The 17,791-nt window shown below is 48.8% G+C and overlaps 1 protein-coding gene across 1 annotated transcript in view; it reads right to left on the bottom strand.

Annotated features, from left to right (window-relative positions):
* ANKRD33B (ankyrin repeat domain 33B) overlaps positions 1 to 17,791 on the bottom strand; it is a 101,025-nt gene that overhangs the window by 5,582 nt on the left and 77,652 nt on the right. Inside the window, exon 3 of the mRNA XM_061129328.1 lies at positions 10,013 to 10,153. Within this exon, the coding sequence (XP_060985311.1) occupies positions 10,013 to 10,153 (141 nt within the window). The remainder of the gene's footprint in view (positions 1 to 10,012; positions 10,154 to 17,791) is intronic.

The following is a 17,791-nucleotide window of genomic DNA, read 5'->3' on the forward strand; positions in this document are numbered from 1 at the left end:
GTCATGGTTTGTGCTGCGCTTAGTCACTCAGTCGTGTCCGACTCTTTGTGACCCCATGGACCGTAGCCTGCCAGCCTCCTCTGTCCATGGGATTCTCCAGGCAAATACTGGAGTGGGTTGTCATTACCTTCTCCAGGGGATCTTCCGGAGCCAGGGATCAAACCTGGGTCTCCTGCCTTGGCATGTGGATTCTTTACCCCTAGCACCACCTGGAAAGCCCCTCTTTCCTATAAATAAAACTGCCTAAACTCAGCACCTAAATTGTGGAATTTTTTTTTCTAGAAATAAGACTTCAAGAATTTCTGGCAATGGAGAGACAGGTGGTTTGTAATACCTGGCGGATGCTACTAGAATGTTCTAAAAATACTACCAGTAACTGTCACTAGCAAAGCATTTGCTGTCCTATTTATCAACTCTCCTTTTCCTCCAAGATCTCATTCCTAGAGGTTATGATTCTTATTTTCACAGGAAGTGTGTGGTTCTTCACTTTTGGTGCTTCAGGTTAGCTGGTCTAGGGTCTGTCGTCTTTACCAGACGGTGGGCTTCCAGGACAGAGGCACATCTTAGTTGTTTTTGCTTCCTTAACACATCTTTCTGGTTGGTGGGAGGCATGCATTTAATAAATGTCTGTTACAATGGATGGTAGTCATGGTCCCTGAAGGCATATGCCTGAGGACTCGAAGCTGATAAGAGAGAAGTGTCCAGACCTGGGTCCTGACCCTCAACAGTCTGCACGTGCCCCTACCCTGCAGGGAGGCCTCCTCCTCTGTGAACTTTCTTTGTCAACAGAGCCCAGGTCTGGTGTTCAGGGATTTAATCCACAGTAATCTAAGTGCACTGTGAAAGTATTTGTACATGCAATCAGCATCCACGGTCACCTGACTTTATGTCAAAGAGATTAGTGCCCGGGATGTGGGTGAGCCTCGTCCAACTAGCTGAAGACCTTAGAACAAAAGCTGATGTTTTCAGGAGAAGAAAGAATTCAGCCTTCAGACCACAGCATCCATTCCTGCCTAAGTCTCCAGGATCCTGGCCTGTTCTACAGGTTCCAGGCTTACCAATGCCAATTTCTCTAAAATGATGGTTGTTGTTCAGTCACTCAGTCGTGTCCAACACTGCAGCTCCATGGTCTGCAGCACGCCAGGCTTCCCTGTCCTTCACTATCTCCCGGAGTTTGCTCAAATGCATGTCCATTGAGTCAGTGATGTCATCCAACCATCTCGTCCTCGGTCATCCCCTTCTCCTGTCTCAATCTTCCCCAGCATCAGGGTCTTTTCCAATGAGTTGGCTCTTCACATCAGGTGGCCAAAGGATTAGAGCTTCAGCTTCAGCATCAGTCCTTCCAATGACTATTCAGGGTTGATTTCTTTTAGGATTGATGGGTTTGATCTCCTTGCAGTCCAAGGGACTCTCAAGAGTCTTCTCTAGCACCACAGTTTCAAAGCATCAATTCTTCGGTACTCAGCCTTCTTTATGGTCCAACTCTCACATCCATACATGACTACTAGAAAAAAAACCTCCCTAAAATAATTCTCTTAATATATATCTCCCACCTGTTCTGTCTTTCTGGAGAAATGTGCCTCCTACATCTTCACAGTCTCCCTTACACAAGTCACTGCATTCACAAATCTCCCCATACCACCCACTGCCCCTCCTAATACTGCAAAGTTAATCTTCAGTGCAACTTGATGAAATGTTTGTAAGTTTCAGTAAAAGAGAAATTAATAAGGAATTGCTGTTCAGTTAATCTTGGTCCAATCTCAGCCGCATATGCAGTTAAAAAATCATTCAGGATTTCAAGTTCCCTTAGTCATATTTCCACTGGCAAAACAACGTGGTGAAATAGGGCAGTTATCTAGCCTGCAAGCCCCGCGGGGACCAGGCTTGGAAGAGGCTTCTGCATGTACGTCCCACACAGACTGCGGTGTCTGACACGCGAAGGCTGGTGAATAAGTCCTGAGAAGGAGTAGGGGTCTCAGTGGCTCCCTTGTCCTGCAGCCCCCCTGGCCCCCCGGCCCAGGCAGACCCAGCTCACCTGAGTTTGCCCAGTAACACTCTTAATGCTGTGACACATTAAAGAATCACCATATTAGAAGAGTGATAATTATTTGAAACTGGAAATCAGGATGGAACTCATTAGCTAGAGTACAATTTATAAACTGACTCAAATGAAAAGGGGGCAGTAAAAACGTCATTGCAAAAAATAGATGACACATTAAGCCTTAATTAATTGCATGTCACTTGAAAAGGAGCAAACTGCAAAATTAAAATCTTAATGAACACGGCCTGAAAGAGACATTTTTCAAATGCTAATGGAAAACTAAAGGAACAGCTGTCAAAAGTTGAGTGTGTCTCTTCCTCTCCAAAATCATCTTGGAAAATACAAACACTTGAAAGAACAAAGGCCATTCTGATTCTAATGCTGCCCAAGAGTCTTGAGTCATGCTACAAATGGGGGATCCACTTCCTTAAGAAATCACTGTGATTCAGGGTAATATTAAAGGCCTGGACACAGTCGTTAAATCATGACAGACAAGTACTGATGATTAGCATTTTACGCATATACCTCTCAGAGAGTATGGAGTAGTTCTGAAAGGCCAGTGTACCAGTCTCCTGCCCAGGAGACTCTTGGTATCCTCACCCCCAGCCCCTGTTGTTTTGCCCAGGGCTTCAGCAGTGCAGACAAGAGCTGAGCTCCGGACAATTAGTTCATTTGCTACCAATTTGAGTGCTGTGAGTTGTCTATACAGGATCCTCTATTTTATTCAAGGTAGCAACTACTCAGTACTAGGCAGTCCCTCATCACTGGTCTAACCTTGAGTTTCAAAACTTTGGAACTATTTGAACTGTGGTGTTTGAGAAGACTGAGAGGCCCTTGGGCTGCAAGGAGATCACACCAGTCCTTCCAAAAGGAAGTCAGTCCTGAATATTCATTCGAAGGACTGAGGCTGAAGCTGAAACTCCAATCCTTTGGCCACCTGATGTGAAGAGCCAACTCACTGGAAAAGACCCTGATGCTGGGAAAGACTGAAGGCAGGAGGAGAAGGGGGTGACAGGATGAGACGGTTGGATGGCGTCACTGACTCAAGGGCCATGAGTCTGAGCAATCAGGAGATGGTGAAGGACAGGGAAGCCTGGCGTGCTGCAGTCCACGGGGTCGCAGAGAGTCGGACACGACTGAGGAACTGAACAGCAACCACACTGATGCTTGGGCCAGATGACTACGTGGTGGAGGCTCTCCTGTGCTGGCAGGACTTTAGACAGCATCCCTGGTCTCTGTCCACTAGAGGCCAGTAGCACTCCACCAGTTGTGAGAGCCGAACCTGTCCCCCGAGGAGCCACCTACAGCTCCACCCCACTGAGGATCACAGTGCTGACCTCTGTGCCCTGCCATCTTGTTTTCCATTTTCCCAGTCTCCCTTATAACCGGGCAGTGAGCCCCAAGGAGAAGGCTGCTGCATCCCTGATCAAAGGGACACTTGGGACTCCCCTGGTGGTCCAGTGGTTAAGAATCCGCCTGCCAATGCAGGAGTCACAGGTTCAATCCCCGGTCCGGGAACTAAGATCCCACACAGAGGGGCAACTACGCCCTGGGCACGGAGCCTACTGAGCCCTTGTTCTAGAGCTACGACTGCCGACGCCCACGTGCCCCACCAGAGCCCACACTCTGCAGCAAGAGAAGCCCCAGCGATGCGAAGCCCGCACACCTCAACTCTAGAGTAGTCCTCGCTCGCTGCAGCTAGAGAAAGCCCACACATAGTAACAAAGACCCAGTACAGCCATAAATAAACACATTGATTAAGTTTAGAAAAAGGGGCCACATTGTCAGTGATGCTGCTTCCTGCCCGAGACACGGATCCGAGCCCCGGAGCTCCGGTGAGCATCCGAGCTCTTCATGAGGTGACCAGTTAACACACTGGAAGGCAGGGAGGGTGGAGGGTGTGGGGGCAGTGCTGAGTCAACAAAAGGACAGAGGAAGAAACCCGGGTCTGTGATGTTCTCAGGGAGTCAGGGCCAGCTCTGCACGGTGACTTCCAGTGAGGTCAGACAAACAGCTGCTTGCTTTATTTAATCAACTGTCAAGTCAGGATTTCTGTTATTGGAAGAGGCAAACCTCCTAAAAGGGACTAAAGGAAGACAGTCTACCTTCTGTTGCTCATTCTTAGCACCCTTTCCCCCAAGAGTCAAGGCCGGGTCCATGGGACCAGCAGGAGGCAGGCAGAGCCCAGGACGCATCACTTCCTTTCCTATGTCTCTGTAAGGCCCCAACCCACGTGATGTGCTAAGTCACTTGAGTCATGTCTGACTCTGTGTAACCCTATGGACTGTAGACTCTGTACAACCCCATGGACTGTCAACAGGTTCCTCTGTCCATGGGATTCTCCAGGCAAGAATACAGGAGAGGGTCACACGCCCTCCTTCAGAGGATCTTCCCCACCCCGGGTTCGAACCTGGGTCTCCTGCACTTCAGGTGCGTTCTTTACCATCTGAGCCACCCCAGGAAGCCTATCCCCAAGCAACCTACCCTTCAAATGAAGGCCCCACTCCAGGTTACCCCCACCAACATTCTGCTCATGTTAGACATGGACGGGTCCATGCTCCATCCTGGATGGGGTGGGGGGGGTCTTCTTTCCCTCCCCACCTAGACAAAGGTGATTACAACACACCCAGAGAGCTTCCCCTTTTGTGGCCAAGGACCGCGAAGTTTCCAGCCTTACCAGAACAAAACGAGATGAAACCACCAGCACAGGCCGGCGCAGGCGCGCCGAGACCGAAAAGGTGACTGGTGGTGACCCTGGGGTCACCATGCCGCAGTTGTAATAAATCAGCACTGCGTGTTTGCGCTCCCCCAAGGCCCTGGCGTTTCACTCGGGTGCTTGTGACTAAGCGCCTGCGGGCAAGGAGGAAGTTACACCACCTACAGCTGCCAATCAACCTGTCGTCAAATGACGCGGCACGTAAGGCGGGATTTTCCACCCTGCAGAAGAAACGCTGCCCGTCGTCGTGGGGCGCTGTCTGGTTTCGCTTCTCTCTCTCAGGCGCATACCTTTGCTTTGCTCGGTAAAACTCTTGCTCCTTAAAACTGCTTCATGTCTCTCGATTGAATTCTTTTTCGTCAAGAGGACAAGAACTGAGGGAATTGCGGTTTTCTGGCGGTGACGGTCACACAAGCTCACTGTGGACCAACCCTTATAGGCCTCCTCCTGGGCCACCTCCGGCCTGTATCTCGGGCACTTGGGGTGTAATCAATATGATATATTCAATATGATATGATATTCTATGTGATATTCAACATGATATGCTATTCAATATGAATATCATATATTCAATATATAATCAATATATCATCTTGGGGTATAGTCAATATATATTCAATATGATATGATATTCTATGTGATATTCAACATGATATGCTATTCAATATGAATATGATATAGTCAATATATTAATCAATATGATATCTTGGGGTATAATCCATATGATAAATCAGAAGGCAGGGTCATCGGGAAGAGCCCTTAAAGGCAGGGGTACCACCCCACCCCCAGGCTCTTCAGTCTGAGAGGTCTCGGCAGTGCTGATTCCCAGGTGCCCACCCAGTAACTCACATGGCTTCCTCTTCCAGTCTTCCCAGTCTGGCTTCCTTATCCCTGCCTGGCTTCCTGGGGTGACTTTCTCAACAAGCATTTGCCCCTGGTCTCACTTTCGAGAACAAGTAGCTCCGTGTCCTGTCTCATGACTGGCTTTCATGGGTGCCCACGCTGAGACCATGCCCTTGGTGATATAAAATCCCCGATTTTTAGCTCTTCTTCTGCTTAATAACTTGAAACTATTCCAACTTAATTATGGGAAATTCATGTTTTCCTCTACAAGCAGAAAGAAACCTCTCTGGGAACATCGTATCCTTCGGCTTTCCGGAAACACACAGTCAGGGCTTGCCTACAACAAGGATGAGGATGTGATCATTAGCAGTAATGCCTCTGCTCTCTGCTCATTAAACGAGCCTCCTCTGCCTTCCTTTCTGTCTGTTTTGTTCCCCACGATCACAGGGAAACTCGAGGCTTTTGTTTGCTTGTGTTTGCTCCCCAAGTGCTGCAGCAATGAAACACGTCAGATGTGAAAGCCAGCTCACTTAAGCAAGTCTGGAACCTGCCAACCTCTGCCGGGTTCTGCTTCTCTTCAGAGATAATCACATCCTCCGTACGGTTCTCAGAGCCACTTATTAAATAGATCCGTCACTTTGGAGCATTAATATTCCACTGAATTAACAAGGTTCTGCAGTCAGCACCACCCAGCCCCAACCCCGCCGTGATATCAGCAGAGCTGACAGTTCTCCTTAGGAAGCCAAAAATGAAAGAGCGAACAGATCAGCTTTTTAGAACCTGGTGATATTTTTATTAAAAGCCTAAGTTTTGGTAATTCTGACATTACCTTGTTCTGCCTGACAAGGTAAGATAAAAGCTCATAGGTATTCATAGGTTATGAACTATTGGAAAATCTAAACAGTTTAGAGGTGGCATTCAATTCAATGACTCATCATTTCTAAAAGGAAATAATTCTTATTAAATATAATGAAATTCAACCCAGATTCAGAAAGACACTCAGGTTCAGAAGAATACTGCACCCAAAAAAATGCGAATGAGATCCACAATTTTATCCTAACCATTATTACATAGTACTGCAAAATGCCTTTTGCTTTTAAAATGATCACAGGATGACCTGATTCTGTACTTTGCTCTTAGCTGTACGTAAACATCAACCCAAAAGCAATACTCAGATCTTAGGATCTTTACAGCCTTTAGTTTTTCTCAATAAATTCAAATGGAAATAAGAAGACTTTAAAATATTCATGCCAATTGTTTACATTGTCTCAACAAGTATCCTTATTGCTATGTACCAAATTCAGAAAAGACATTCAATCAAGTATTGTTTTCTCTTCTAAAACAAACACACACACACATCTACTGTAAGAGAAAAATGTAACCCACTTGCCTGGGGAAAAGCAGAAGCTAACTTAGTGGCAACAGCAGAAAATGAAAATATTCTAAAGTTAAACAACAAAAGCCTTAGAGGGCAGTCAAGAGCTTCCTGAAAAAGGTGTCAGATTCTCTCTTCCCTCTCCCCATTGTTTCCCATTTACATCGTATCAGTGGCTTTCAACAACGGTCGACTTTCGCAATAGGGGACGTTTGGCAATGTCCGGAGATATTTTTGGTTGTCAAAACCGAGAGGTGCCACAGTCACCTAGCCAGCAGGGGCCAGGGGTGCTGCTAAACAGCCTGCAATTCACAGGACAGCCCAACCCTGAAGAATCACCTGGCCCCAGTGTCGACAGGACCAGGATTAAGAAACCCGAGTTACACGCTCATTACCCTCCATAAGAAAGTTAAGTATCTCATCATACGGATATTTTCAAAGGGAAAAGTATACCATGGTTTTTCATTTAACAAATCATATTAAACACACACAGTCACTAATAACCGACTTCCCTGGTGTTACAGTGAGGAGAAGCTGCCTGCCAAGGGCTTGATCCCTGGTCAGGGAAGATCCCACATGCCGGAGCAACTAAATCCGAGCACCACAACCACTGAGCCTGTGCTCTAGAGCCCGAGAGCTGTAACTAGTGAAGCCTGCGTGCCCTGGAGCCCGCGTTCCACAAGGAGAGACGCGACCTCAATGAGAAGCCCTCGAACTGCAAGGGAAAGTAGCCCCCACTCGCCACAAAGAAAACCCATGTGCAGCAACAAAGACCCAGCGCAGCCAAAAATAAATACATGATTAAAATTTTTAAAAAATAATAAAATCAGCAATAACAGTAATAACCTTCCCTCGTGGCTCAGATGGTAAAGAATCCACCTGCAATGCAGGAGACCTGGGTTTGATCCCTGAGTCAGGAAGATCCCTGGAGAAGGGAATGGCAACCCACTCCAGTATTCTTGCCTGGAGAATTCCATGGACAGAGGAGCCTGGGATGCAGTGCATGTGGTCACAAAGAATAGGACATGACTGAGCAACTAACAGTTTCACATTTTTCACTTTTTCAGCCATTACTGATGGCTTCCTCCATTCCAGGCAACCATCCACATCATGTGTGAACTCATTCAATCCCCATCATGACCATCTGTAGCAACTATTGATGTCCACTGAATGAATATTACAGAAGAAACAGGCCTGGAGCAGGAGGTGATTGGCCTTGGGTGTAAGGAGGCTGAACAGAGGAGCTGGAATTGGACACCAGGGTCCAGTTGGTTTTATGGGTCTTTCTGTTCTGACCACGTTCAGTTCAGGGATGCGGGCCCTAGAGGTTTGTACTCGTGAGGGATTATTCTGGTCTCATGGGGTTGTGATTACTTGTGTGGGAACAGGAAAGGGAAAGTATATGAAACCAAATGCCAAATTTGTTAACCAAATAACAGAGGAAAAGGGGGAAAACATATTAGCATTGAATACACTGTCTTAAGGAGGCCCATCTCTCCTGAGATCTGAAAAATGGTTCTGAGATCCTGTAACTGCCTGAAACATACACCAGACCCAGGAAAAAAGAATGACAGGAAATCCCATTCATGGTCTGGAGTGATTAGGAGGCAATTGATCTAAAAGCAAGAGGGTTTGTAATTCAAATTAATTCACTGGGGAAAATGCCTGGATCAACAGGGTAAGTTTTTGGTGGTAAAAGTAAATGGCTACACTTAATTATAACTAGATCCAGAAGTAGTAAAAGCAGAGGAAGTGCCCCCCACCCCCCACCAAACACAAAGGCATCATAATCACCATTTAATTAGGAGGGACTATCCCTCCCCAACGTTCTTGATAAACCTCATGGAAACTGATTGCTGTTGTTTAATTGCTAAGTTGTGTCTGACTCCTTCTGACCCTATGGACAGAGTCCCTCTGTCCCTGGGATTTTCTAGGCAAGAATACTGGAGTGGGTTGTCACTTCCTCCTCCAGGGGATCTTCCAACCCAAAGATTAAATTCAAGTCTCCCGCACTGGCAGGCAGAGTCTTTCCTGCTGAATTACTAGGGAAGCCCATCGCTCTTTTTAAAAAAAAAAAAAATGAAACTGTCATTGAGTTAAAAGCACAATCAATGAAATTAATTTCAATTAAGATCGTTTTTAGTTGCAAAAAAGTCCTTCATCTTGGAAGCCTGTCTTTGATTACAGAATTTATTTTTCTTACAGCATCTCCTAAAACACTCCAGTTAAGTAAAGCAGGAGAAAAAATAAAAATCCAAAGTAGGTTGGGAATCCTCTAACTCCCATCTAATCACAAGGCGAGGGTCTTCCAGGTATCACTAGTGGTAAAGAATCTGCTTGCCAATGCGGGAGATGTAAGAGACATGGGTTCGATCCCTAGGTTGGGAAGATCCCCTGGAGGAGGAAATGGCAACCCACTCCAGTATTCTTGCCTGGAGAATCCCATGGACAGAGGAGACTGGAGGGCTACAGTCCAGGGGTGGCAAAGAGTCGGACACAACTGAGAGACTTCGCACATGCACACACAAGGCACTGAGATGGGAGGGCATGCCTTCTCTCCAGGAGCTCGTAGGATCCAGCGAGATCGGCTGAAGCCAGTGCCAAGAACAAAACCAAAATAAGATGATGAAAACAAGTAACAGCGACAACAGCATCTCCCACTGACTGAGATGTTAAGACGCTCTCTCTGCGCCCTACCCTGGGTGTGGGCTTCACAAACGTTTTCTCACTTAATTGTCAGAGCAACTCAAGGAGGCTGTGCTCTATTGATGGGCACTGATTCTCTTTTAGAATGAGGGGGAAAAGATCTTCAATCTTCACTGCAATGGGCGGGATCTTTTTAGTTGTGGTATGTGAACTCTTAGATGCGGCGTGTGGGATCTAGCTCCCTGACCCGGGATGGAACCCTCGCCCCCTGCTTTGGGAGTGTGGAGTCTTAGCCAGTGGACCAGCAGGGAAGTCCCAACACGTATTCTTCAAGGAGCACACTCAGCACTGCCTGGGGCCCTGCGACCACAGAAGGCAGGTGGGGACGTACCTGCTAGCATCAGGGCTCGGATGCACTCCGTCCGGCCCTGCATGGCAGCTTTCATGAGGGCCGTGAACCCGAACGCGTTCCTCCTTTCAAGGTCGAGACCGGGAAAATAGTTCAACAAGTAGTTGGTGATGGTGATGTGCCCTGCAAAGAGAAACGCACACGTGGATGGACCACCCTCCACAAAGAGCGGGCATCCCAGAAGGGCTTCCTACAGAGGGAAACGGGGCAGCGTCTGCCTGCAGGACTGGACCATCTTTGGGAGCGTGGGCAGTGTGTGTGTTTGCCTCCCAGGCCACGGGAAAAAATTCTCAGGAGTCCAGGATACGAGGCGACAGAGGACCCTGCCTGGGCTACAGCGCTGCTGCCTCTGGTCCACTCATGTTCACTTCTGCCAACCCGCTTGAGGCCCAGCTGTCCTGGCAACCCGTTAAGGAGGGCATATGGGGGGGAAGGAGGCTGCGGGGGTGGCGAGAGCACACCTGAGCTGGTCCCACGCAGATGCTGTCTGTTCCCAGCAGGTGAGGGCGACGCAAAACAGAACAGGAAGCTCGGAGCCATTTCCCAGAATTCCAGAGCCTCAGGGAATAGACGGTCTGCATCTCATCACCGTAGCAACAGGACGTGTTAGTGCGCACGGCCACCCTGGCATGGCTCAGAAGGTCCTCTCTCTCTCTCTCTCTCTCTCTCTCTCACACACACACACACACACACACACCCACAGGGAACACAGGGAGTACTGCTACCCAGACCCTCATCCATTAACCCAAGCAGGTAAGAATATTCATATCAGAATATAAATTTCTCCCCTTCATTGCCCTGTACTTCCAAAAAGCAGGCCGGATTTTCTGCTCATTCCCAGAGGATTCACAAAAAGCCCACACACTCTTTGGCAGCAGTGAATAAGGAGAACATCATGTGAGAAGCCGTGTTCCCAGGATGCTCCTGGGAGCATCCAGAGAAAGATCCTCAGACGACACACGAAGAGTCTCTGGGGTCAAATGCCTGTGCTGTCCGAAGCCTGCTGGCCACACTTCTTAGGTCCTCAAGTGACATGGCACGCCACCCTCCCCACGCCCCGGACGGTTGAGTCCCTAGACCAAGGTCCCCACCGTGGCATCGCTGACACCTGGGCCAGGTAACTCTGTGTGGGGCTGTCCCGTGCCCTGTAGGATGGTGGGCCGCCTCCTTGAACTCCACCCACTAGACACTGTAGCTACCACACCTTCCTCCCTCCCAGGCATGACAACCGCAAGTGTCTCTGGACCTCACCAAGTATCGCCAGGGGCAAAATCAGCCCTGTTGAGAACCACTGTCCCAGAGGCTCAGATGTCACGATTTCAGGACCAAGGTGGAGGACGGCTTCCCTTGCTGCTCCCCTTCGCCCTGATCCCTGCACCCCCAGCCCCTCTTGCTTGCCATCTGCATCCTGGCCCTAATCATGATGGTTAACACAGCTCGGGAGTGCAGGCAGTCTGCACGAGGGCCTGGGTACCAGTCTCCATCCTTTTTTTGGCGGGGGGGTGCTGCTTTGGGTATTTGTTCATGCATGGGGGCTTTATCTAGTTGCCGTGAGCGGAGAGTGCTCTCTAGTTGCGGTGTTGGACTTCTCACTGCAGTGGCTTCCAGGCTCCAGGGCTCAGGAGTGGCAGGGCACAGGCTGAGTTGCCCCTCGGCATGTGAGACCTTCCCCGAGCAGAGATGGAACCCACGTCCCCTGCACTGGCAGGCAGATTCCTCACCACGGGACCACCAGGGAAGTCCCCAGTCTCCATCCCTCCACCCTGAGGATTCAGCTCTGAAACCCCCTTCATCCCCACCCAGTGCAGGTCCCTCAGAAACCACGCCCCACCCCCCACGTCAGGGCAGGTGTGGGGCCAGGTGGACACGGAACTGGACTTTCTGCTTTCCCTCCAGCTCTCCACAGGGAGGCTTCTGTACCTCGGAGAGGCCGGGAACCCTGAGGCTCCTTCCCTGGCTGGTACCAGGAAGGGCACTGTGTGAGATCAGGGATATGGCAGAGGAGGTAAGACCTCCCTGGAAGACGGCAGCCACGAGGCACAAGGTGCTTCCTGAGACACACACACACACACACACACACACACACACGCCCTGCAGGCCGGGAGGCTGAGCGAACACAGGCCCCCAGCGCAGTGGCAGGCAGAAGCCCCCTCTCCCGCCGCATTGGCATCACCTGGGCTTCGCCCCGGCCCTGCCAATACATGCCCACCCCTCAGTAACCAAGTCCTCCCACGTGGGAGCCCCATCCTCCCTGTCACACCCCGATCGAGACAGACGTGCAGGTGGGACTCGGTTTCCTTCCTCAAACGGCACCAGACGCTGCAGGCTGCTGGCCAAGCGATAGTACCTCCTTCTCATCAGCCTCCGGGTGAAAAACGAACAAGCGGCAGAAACCAGGGTGTGGACACGAGCAGAGGCAGTGTGGTCCTCCCCGGGGCAGACCTCAGCCCGCCTCCTGACCGCATCGCACACATGAAAAGGTGAAACATCGCTGACTTTCTGAGATGAGCGCTGACTAACCCGGTCCTGTCACTGGGTTAACAAGCCAGAAACAGATGGGTGGGACCTTTCTGATCCGTGACTCACAGGTTCCAACCAGAGGCTGACACTTTGTGACTCTCCGCTGTTTACAGAACCCCACCCCGCCACCCAGGAAGGATGCTGGCTGTCAGATCCCCAACGCAGCTTAACTGGGGCAAACTGTCAGGGCGGGGGCAGGAGGAGGGGGTCTTTTGATCTCAGTTGCATTTGTCGTCCAGCTAAGCGCTTTGCAGCACCTGTCAGTTCGATTTAGCCAGGGTCATAGTGAAACAAATTGCAATTTGTTTAGAGCCATTTTTAAAAAAAAAAAAATGTGAAGGAGCATGTCGGCCACACTTTCAGCAGGATGTCCTTTGCACTGACATATCCGAAACACTCTGAGCAGGCAGGGAGAAGGAACACCTAGGATCCACAAAGCAAACGGTTCATCACATAGATCTGTCCTGCTTGTTATGTAGAGATCAGAAAAACCCACGCATTCTGACAACTCGGATTCAAGCTGTCATGACCCATGAAATCACTCCCAGGTCCCACTGGCTTCCTCAGGATGACAGAACAATACCTCTCATCGCACTGACAATCTCACTCAGCTGAAACAGAGGATGGACCTGATGCTGCTGAGAATGAATAGATGTTAACCTTCTTTAAGATGACAATTAACCAAAAGGAGCTTTCTCTTTGAGTAACAAAGATGACAAATGATAGGTAGATAGATAGATGATAAGTAAGTAGATAGATAGAGGGACAGATGATAGCTAGGTAAGCAATAGACGATAGACAGACAGAAGTCAGACAGACTGACAGGGAGGTACATAGATTGATGAATGGATCATAGATGGGTAGGTAGATGGATAGATGACAGTTAGTTAATGAATAGATATGCAGGCAGATGACAGGTAGATAGGTAGGTAGATGGTAGATGACAGATGGATCGATGATAGATGATAGGGAGGTAGATAGATAGATGATAGATGATAAATAAGTGGAGAGATTGGGGAAGGGAACGGCAACCCACTCCAGTATTCTTACCTGGAGAATCCCTTGGGAAGAGGAGCCTACTGGGCTACAGTCCAGTTCAGTTCAGTTCAGTCGCTCAGTCATGTCCAACTCTTTGAGACCCCATGGACTGCAGCATGCCAGGCCTCCCTGTCCATCACCAACTCCCAGAGTTTACTCAAACTCATGTCCATCGAGTCAGTGATGCCATCCAACCATCTCATCCTCTGTCATCCCCTTCTCCTCCCACCTTCAATCTTTCCCAGCATCAGAGTCTTTTTCAGTGAGTCAGCTGTTCGCATCAGGTGGCCAAAGTATTGGAGTTTCAGCTTCAACATCAGTCCTTCTAATGAATATTCAGGACTGATTTCCTTTAGGATGGACTGGTTGGATCTCCTTGCAGTCCAAAGGACTCTCAAGAGTCTTCTGCAACACCACAGTTCAAAAGCATCAATTCCTCGGCATGAACAGTATGAAAAGGGCTATAGTCCATGGGGTTGCAAAGAGTCAAACACAACTGGGTGACTAAAACACACACACACACAAGTAGAGAGACAGGTAGGTAGCAGGTATATGGATAGATGATAGATATAGGTAGATCACAGATAGATACAGGTAGACGGACAGATGAAAGGTAGGTAAGTAGATAGGTAGATGATAGATAGGTTGATGGATAGATGATAGATAACTAAATAGAGCACAGCAAGGAGATCCAACCAGTCCACCCTAAAGGAGATCAGTCTTGAATGTTCATTGGAAGGACTGATGCTGAAGCTGAAACTCCAATACTTTGGCCATGTGATGTGAAGAACTGACTCCTTTGGAAAAGACCCTGATGCTGGTAAAGATTGAAGGCAGGAGGAGAAGGGGATGACAGAGGATAAGATGGTTGGATGGCATCACCGACTCGATGGACATGAATTTGAGAAAGCTCCAGGAGTTGGTGATGGACAGGGAGGCCTGGCATGCTGCAGTCCTTGGGGTCACAAAGAGTTGGATATGACTGAGCAACTGAACTGAACTTCCTTATAAAACAGAATGTGTCTCACATTAAAATCTAGTTTTAGCCTAGTCACCATGGGCCATATGGAATAGGATTTGGTCCCTGAAGTCCTCAGAATGGACTTAACAAGTGGGCTGACCACACACAGCTCAAGAATACCCCCTCCCATGGACCCCATGAGCCTTACCCTGCCTAAAAGCAGGGCATAAGTGACCCAAGGAATAAGTTAATTCTTGATGACACAGCTTCAGTGGGGTCACTAAGTGGCCAAGCAGACAGAAAACTGAGTACTTAAGAGAGCTAGCTCTGAGAACACCCAAGTTCAAGCTCGCAGCCTGCCATTTAAAATCTGGATGACCTTGGGAGGCTCACTGAATCTGTTTCTACATCTGAAAAACCAGAGATAATATCAACCTCACAATGGTGAAAATGACAGAAGACTAAGTATGTATGCTGCTGCTGCTAAGTCACTTCAGTCGTGTCCGACTCTGTGTGACCCCATAAACAGCAGCCCATCAGGCTCCCCGTCCCTGGGATTCTCCAGGCAAGAACACTGGAGTGGGTTGCCATTGCCTTCTCCAGTGCATGAAAGTGAAAAGTGAAAGTGAAGTCGCTCAGTCGTGTCCGACTCCTAGCGACCTCATGGACTGCAGCCTACCAGGCTCCTCCGTCCATGGGATTTTCCAAGCAAGAGTACTGGAGTGGGGTGCCATTGCCTTCTCCAAAGTATGTATAAACAGTGCCTAATAGACAAATCTCAGGGCAGAAAAATTTCAAATAACTGATGCACGTACTCCACTCCCAAGGAGGTCACACAGTAGATCCCACTCCTTCACTTGTGGGTTGTGCACAGACCCCACTCCAAAGAGTAGACTGTGGAGATAGTGGTGGGGGTGGTAATCTTACAAGAGAGACGTCTGGCCAACACGACCTCAGCCAGGTGATCAGGGTCAACGGTCATGTCCAGAGCGTGCACGGACAAAGATTCTCTGCTGATCAAACTTCAGTCAGGCTCCTGAACCTCCTCCCAGGTGCATCTGTGCCCTTCCTCGCAAAGTCTCACTTTAGCAAGAACCCAGCTAATAAGTCAGTTGAACTCTAGTTAACTCACCCCTGCCCAACTCTAGTGTCTGATCTGTTCTTCATCCTCCACCACCCCGCAGGGGATATCCAATCACCCCGACCCATCTTCATCGAGGATCTTGCTAGGTTGGTTTGGCCAGAATCTCTCTGATGTTCCGTCTTAGTAATTTTCCATCCACAGACCCCTCCCCCACCATTCTTCTGCTCCTTGGCTATAAATTCCCACTTGCCCATTGCGATGGTCCTGACACCTGTCCAATGATTCTGAACAAAATCGGCCTGACCATCTGTAACTGGTGTCATTGAACACTTAAAAAAAAAATAAAACCCTTCATAGGACGTCATAAGAACGGCAATGTCCTCTGTGGTCCTCCTTTAAAAAAAACCGAAACTCCACTCTAATCATGGAAAAAACAACAGACACACAAATTGAGGGACCCACTACAGACTACTACCCACTCCAGTATTCTTGCCTGGGAAATCCCATGGACAGAGGAACCTGGCGGGCTACAGTCTGTGGGGTCGCAGAGAGTCAGGCATGACTGAAGTGACTTAGCACACTTAGCACACACACTGCAGACCACTAAACAAGCACTCCCCAGACTGTCAAGGTCGTGAAGTCTGAGAAACTGTCCAGCCAAGAGGAGCCTGAGGGGACATGACAACGAAACGTCACCTGGGACCCTAGCCAGGATCTTGGAACAGAAAAGGGACATTGGGGGGAAAACGAGGAAGTCTGAATTTTAAGAAATGGACTTGAGTTAATAACAAAAAATGCATCAATGTGGGTTTGTTTATTTTGTTCAACATGTCGTAATAGTGTAAGATTCTACTACAGGGGTAACCAGGTGTGGGGTGTACTGAAATCTCTGCAGAATCTTTGTAGTTTTTCTGTAAGTCTGAACTATTCTAAAATCAAAAGTTTATCTTACGAAAGGGAAGTCTAGGCAAGGGCCACTCAATAGACTGCAAGGTAGGGATAGTGACTCTCGTCTGGCTGCTAGGTGTGGATCCCATCCACGCCATACACAAGTCTCACCAGTGGAGGGGGGCGCAGGGGGCTCGTGGGTGGGCGTGCAATGGACAGAGAAGATGGTGGCTGGACCCCAGCAGGGCAGGAGCGTGGAAAGGAGATGTTGACTCGGAAGGAAGTGAATGGACACATCTTGGTGACTGTTGGGCTGAGCCAAATAACAGAAAGAGAAAAACCAAAGGTGACTCCTGGGGCCACCCCAGCCCCAAGGTTCTGACTCTACTTTGGATATCGCTGTTGTTGTTGTTTAGTTGGCCAATGGCGTTTTCTCTGAGAGTACATGGGAGTGGAAAAGTCCATGGTGGCCAAGCCTGCCTTCCTATCCATCTATCTATGTTGTGGAAGAAAAGCTCCCTTTGGATCATTGCCAAGGTTTTAAAGAGAAAAGGTTAATACCTATACATTCTTAGAAGCATCATGTCTACCCTTGATTTCCATTGAGTGATGATCCCCCAAGCCCCAAGTGGGGAATTTTAAACTTTCCCACTCTCTTTTATTTTTTTCTTAATTATTTATTTTTTGCTGGGCCTGTTGCCACCCAGGCTTTTCTCTAGTTGTAGTGAGCTGGGGCTGCTCACTAGTTGTGGTGTGTGGGCTTCTCTTTGAGGCGGTTTTTCTTGTTGTGGAGTGCAGGCTCTAGAATGCAAGGGCTTCAGTAGTTGTGGCAGGGGCTGTGATTCCCTGGCTCCAGAGCACAGGCGCAATAGTTTGCAGTGCACAGGTTTAGCTGCTCCACCGCATGCGGGATCTTCCCCGACCAGGGATCAAACCCGTGTCTCCTGCATTGGCAGGCGGATTCTTTACCCCTGAGCCATCAGGAAAGCCCTAAACTTTCCCACTCTTAAGTCACCTGCCTTACAGGAAACCCTTCTGCACCTCTTACTTCATAGAGGGAACTGAAACCACAGAAGGGAACTCCCTCTCCTTTCCCCCCACCACCCCCCACACTTCCCCACATCCCTCCTAGAAATGAGGAGAGGATTCTTCTCCTATTGAAATGCCAATCTCGCCTACCCCTCCAGCGCTTTAAAGACACTCCCCATCTACTGCTGGGGAATATATTCATGCTACAAACTACTTCCTCTTTCTTTTCAACCTCTCCCAC

Source organism: Dama dama, chromosome 25 (genome assembly GCF_033118175.1).
Source record: "Dama dama isolate Ldn47 chromosome 25, ASM3311817v1, whole genome shotgun sequence".
NCBI lineage: Eukaryota > Metazoa > Chordata > Mammalia > Artiodactyla > Cervidae > Dama > Dama dama.